We start from the raw sequence: 5,756 nt of genomic DNA on the forward strand, positions 1-5,756 counted from the left end.
GCTTGGCCGAGCTCGATTTTTTATTAAAAATTTTTATACAAAATAACATCGTTTTGATCAATATATATTAAAAACGATATCGTTTTGATAACGAAAAATTAAACGAACCGAACCGAACTGGAGCTCGAAACGAGCTAGCCTTAACCGAGCTCGAGCTCGAACTTGAGTTGCTCATATATGAACTGAGCCGAGCTCAAACTCAAACGAGCCGAACTCGACTCAGCTCGAATCCACCCTTAGCCACAGATAAATCAGAAGCCTGAATTTGATATACCGCAGTCAAATTACCAAAACCATCACATGGCTGATGTCTACATCTGTCTTTCTTGCTGGATTCTGTTAAAAGTATTTTTGCTCTTCTCTTTCTTTTTATTTTCTTTTTCATTTCATTTCTCCCTGCAAACTACAAATCTTTCTCTCTTTCTTTCATTTTCTTCCTTGATCCAAAGTCCTAATTATTCTTCTTTTCTTTTTCAAAAATTAAAAGCATTGGGTTCCTTACTCTTCCACAAAGTTCATATCTATCTTCATCTTCTTGTCTTGTAGTCCCGATTTACTGTACCATTTCCATGAAAATCAACTAAGCACTCTGTACTTCCATTAAAACATTTTCTTTCTGTTTTTTGCATTCTACCCAGATCTTGTTTCTTTCTTTTTGCCAACTCGCCTGATAAAATTACCAGTCTCATGAAATGAGAAACACCCATTTGCTGGAACTAGTTCTTGGACTAACTTCAGCCGCTGTTTTCATCGTTTTCATTGTCATAGTTTTCTTTTACCGCAGAAGACCTAGAAAAGATGAGCAGGATGACTTGGAAGCGAAGAATAAGCAAAAAAATGGAGAGAAGGACATTGAAAGAGAGGATCTTGTGACGTTCCAGGGAGGTGAAGATCTCACAATCAAGGACATTCTTGATGCGCCTGGAGAAGTCATAGGTAAATCAAATTATGGGACTTTGTACAAGGCCCTGTTGCAGAGGAGTGGCTCGGTGAGGTTGCTGAGGTTCCTGAGGCCTATGTGTGCCGCTAGAGATAAGGAGTTTGGTGATTTGATTGAGTTGTTGGGGTGCATCAGACACTCCAATTTGGTGCCTCTTTTGGGATTTTATGCGGGGTCGAGAGGTGAGAAGCTCCTTGTTCATCCATTTTATAAGCATGGGAATCTAGCTGAGTTTATTAGAGGTGAGATTCTTATGTTTGTTTCATTTTCATAGAGAAGTTTTAGATTTTTTTTTCTTCTGGGTTATATGTACACTTGATTCAATTTGAGGACAGATTTTTTTTCCTTAATATAGTTTTTATCCATTTCTTCAGCAACCCATTTTAGATTAAATGGGTTCTGTTATTTGTTTCAAAATCTGGAAAAAAATTTGATTGAATCAAGGTGATAGTGCTTGAACTTTACTCATTTAGAAGCAAAATACTTGACTGAATTTTTTTTTAGCAGCAACTTTAGAACATTACATGGAGTTCTTTTAGAATCCTCTTTTGAGTTCTTTAGCATCTTATCATTGTTCTGCTGGGATTTGACACTGAATTTTTCATTTGCTTGAGTTGATGTTTTGCTTTGCCTTGTGAATTTCAATTTACTTGTTTATTTTGGCATCTTTTAACTTGTACCAGCCATAAAAGTTAAACAAGTTGTAAACTTTAATCAATTTAATTTGTCGTTTAACTCCAATTTCTGATGATGATAGCAGCTTCTCATATTGATCTTATTATACTGTGTCTTTTCCTTCGTATCCTTTTACAAGGGTTTCTTAAATTGATGAAAAACTTTGGATTTCTTTGTGCACGTGTTCACAAGCAATATCTGGTTTCTTTGTGGCATAATTTACAGTGTCGGTACCTACCTTTGTCCTTTTCCCTTTTCCTTCACTTGTTGAAAAAGATTTTGAAATCTTTTTACCACAATCCTAAGTTTCTAGCAGTTGTATTTTCTTATTGTACTTTTAGCTGCATAGTGTACATTTTGAATAAATTCTGTTTCCCATGTGCAGGCGGAAATGGCGAGTCTCACAAATGGACCATCATTTACGGAATCTCCATTGGAATAGCTAGAGGATTAGATTATCTCCACACAGGATTGCCTAAGCCCATACTTCATGGAAACCTTAAGTCGAGGAATATATTATTGGATCGGAATTACCAGCCATATGTCTCTGATTTTGGTTTACATCTTCTATTGAATCCTGCTGTTGGACAAGAAATGCTTGAAGCTTCGGCTTCTCAGGGGTACAAAGCTCCTGAGCTTATTAAAATGAAGGATGTAAGTAAAGAGACTGATATTTACAGTCTTGGGGTGATTTTGCTTGAATTGCTGTCAGGAAAGGAACCGATCAATGAGAATCCACTTCCTGACGATGACTTTTATCTGCTAAATTTTATGCGAAATGCACTGCTTGATCACAGAATCTCGGATTTGTATCATCCAGACATGCTTCTAAGCAAAAACAATGGTCATGAAAACCCAGTTACTGAAGAATGCATTCTCAAATTCTTTCGGCTTGCCATTTCTTGTTGTTCTCCTTTGCCTTCTCTTAGACCAAACACTAAACAAGTCCTATGGAAGCTTGAAGAAATTCGAAAATAGGAATTTTGTCATTTTGCTGAAATTGAACTTCACATTGGCGGTAGGCCATTGTAAGGTTGATTTCTGGCTGATTTATCTATATTTAAAATTTTCTAACATAGTCATGTTTGATAGTGTGACAATAGTGATGATAATGGCATATGTGAGGAGACATGAAAATTGTATTTTTATTAAAGCAAAAAGTTGAAAATATATGGCTATGGAACAAAGATTGTAGAATTGGTGATGTGGATATTGTTTGAGAAAGTTGATTGCTGGCTATTCTTTTGTCTCAAAGGATGCACATTTTAGCCATATATCCAACAAGCCTAACATAATTGGTGAAAGGATCTGTCGGATACCAATATCAACAGCAGAAGATGGTGCATCTATTTTGGTCCCAGCTTGAGCATGGGGAGGCACATAATTTGTGAGAAAGAGTCAAATTTTCAACCGGAAAAGTGTTCGATTCTTCTTAGACCTCAGTATTCGACCCTCTACAGTGTTTGGATATATGCATGAAGAATAAAGTAGAACATTTTACCTCTTCAGGGATTTTGAAGAAAAACTCATGTCTTTGTTTGTCACAGCAAAAGGTCAGTGTCCAAACTCTTAACGCTACACTTACTGTACGTATAAATTTGCAGTTTCATAGTCGATGGTTGGTTCGTTCTTTGACCTACTTCTTGAATTACCATAGCATTGGTATCATTGTGATATTTTGCTTCTAGATTTGTTCTGATTAATTAGAATCTTGTGAATTATACATTCAACCAAATACATGTGCTTTTATATATCAAATATACCGTGCAGAACCTCCTTATGTTGAAGCCTTCAAATGTTTAGCTTTCATGGAGAGCTTACTGAAGGAATTCAATCTCTAGTTGGGCTGTGAAGAAGAGTACTTATTCATAATATTTTATATAATAAGTTAAGACTGGTACTTTGTGATGCCTTTTGCCTGCAGTTTCTGCAACTTTATTGGCCCACTGCTCATTCTCTTTTCCTTTTAATTCTTTTGGATGATTAGTGGGAGAATTTCTAATATCTTCAGCCACTAAATCAAAGCACTAATTCATTGTCCTTACTAATGGAAGATTTGAAGTAATTTTATCAAGATCTTTGCCTCCATTTACTTCAACAAAGTTGCCACAAAATTTCAATATTGGAGCCTTTTCCTTGTGACATGGAAACTGCTTTTTCTGAAAATAGTTGTCAGTGCTTTTCTGTAAAGTGCCTCAAAAGCATATCACAAAATGAAAATGTTTTCTGCTATGATGGAATTGGTTAACAAACTTTCTTTGGTCAAATTTGGGATATGCATCTTGCACATTTCTGTTAAATTTTACACTAATTATCTGTTTCTAAATCATATTATCAGATTCATGAAACATCTCTTTCAATTATCTAATACTAGGGTCAGCCAAAACAGAAACGCATGAAGTGTTGACAATTTGATCCAGGCTTTTACTTGACAACACAATTCAATTAACTGATAAGTACTCTAAATACTAACTTTAAATTAACTGATAACAACTCTGTTGAAATGAATTGTGAAAAAAATTATAGGGGTGTAAATGATTTTTTCTAAAACCTATTAGGGGAACATGAATATTTTTCCCTACCTTGTTGCAGAAAATCATCATATTTACTCCATATATTTTGAAAATATAACAATAATCCCAATAGAATGTATATGACATTTACACCTTGTGTGTTGTTTAGTATATAACTGTAATTTTTGAAATTAATATGGAAATTTTAAAAATATAAAATCATTACAAACTTATTTGAATTTTAAAAACCCCCCTTACAATTTTCTTTGCCGACCATAAAATTTTTTAAAAATTACATTTTTCTTCTATACACTTGATTATGTTTCATTGGCACCCTTTTTTAATATTTTTACTATAATATTTTTTATTATTTTAAAATGACATTAATACAAATTAGGGTATTAAATTCCTTTTAAAAAATTTAAGGACAAAGTGTTTTTAGTTTGAGGGTTTTTCTGTCTTTTCAATAATCTTATTAAAAATTTAACAAACTTTGTAAACAAATTTAATAGATAAGTGAGAAATTGATTTTTTTTTTAAACTTAAAAGATATGAATCTGACATTTCATCAAACCTAAACAGTTATTTGGCCTACTTTTAAACTTGAAAATGATAGTATATATAGATTTACAACATTAATGCTTTTTTGAAGTTTATTTTTATTTTATCAAAATAATAATTGATGAACTAACAATACAAATACATGTACAAATGTGGATGTGAAGTTAGGTGAATAAATGATTTTAAATAAAAAATTAAATAATATTCCATCAAACAATAATATCTTTATACTTAATACTTATAATTAATACGTATGTTGCACTTTTTTATTATGTTGCTGCCTTGGTCGTGCCATTGAGAATTCCAATAAAAAAGATTAGTGTCCCCTGGAATTATGGGCTCGTTTAGTTGGGCTCCAAGAGTTAATTCATTTTTACCCTGGGGTTTAATATGTAGAGTATAGATCTTGTTGTTTCAAAACCAGGAAATTCCCCCCGAGATTTAACTCATGTGAAAAATGAAATGACAGAATATCCAAGGCCAAAGGACTATTTCCCACCTAAGGTATGCTGTTTTTTCAAGTTTTTTCTAATTAATTTTGAAAATCTCATTTACCGACCTGTGGAATGTCAAAATTAACAGTTTCAAGGACAAAATTATTATTTTGTCTGTATTATTAAAAATAAACTTAAATTTGATTTTATTTTCCTCCCTAAACTCTAAAAACTAATAATTTTTCTCAATCCAAGTTTTCAAAAACAACATTTTCTCCCCTAGGATTTTCAATTTTTCAAATTCAATTTTTCGACGCCGTTTCTTTCTCTCCAGCGACCTCTAGGTGATGCCTCTTCCTCTTCGACGCGAGCTTTTTCTAATGGCTTTCCTGGGCGTGATTGTTTACTAAGACGAGTCGTCTTCCTCAAATGAAGACGAATTGTCTTCGTTGACGACGAGGACTCTTCGTCGACGAAGACCTCGTCTTCTTCTCTTGACAAAGACGACTCGTCTTCGTCGACGACCACGCCTGAAAGAGCCGTCGGAAGGAGACCACGCCAGAGAGGAAAAGGCGTCACCTGGAGGTCGCTGAGAGGAAGAAACGACATCGAAAATTTGAATCTGAAAATTGG

The 5,756-nt window shown here is 34.0% G+C and overlaps 1 protein-coding gene across 1 annotated transcript; it reads left to right on the forward strand.

The window, feature by feature from the left end:
* Positions 1–380: 380 nt before the first annotated feature.
* LOC123225091 (putative kinase-like protein TMKL1) lies at positions 381–3,373 on the forward strand. Its single transcript, XM_044648951.1, has 2 exons — positions 381–1,182; positions 2,001–3,373. Exons 1-2 carry the CDS (start codon positions 693–695, stop codon positions 2,591–2,593), a joined length of 1,083 nt encoding a protein of 360 aa, XP_044504886.1. The 5' UTR covers positions 381–692; the 3' UTR covers positions 2,594–3,373.
* The last annotated feature ends 2,383 nt before the right edge of the window (positions 3,374–5,756 follow it).

The sequence above is a fragment of the Mangifera indica genome, chromosome 9 (assembly GCF_011075055.1).
Source record: "Mangifera indica cultivar Alphonso chromosome 9, CATAS_Mindica_2.1, whole genome shotgun sequence".
Classification (NCBI taxonomy): domain Eukaryota; kingdom Viridiplantae; phylum Streptophyta; class Magnoliopsida; order Sapindales; family Anacardiaceae; genus Mangifera; species Mangifera indica.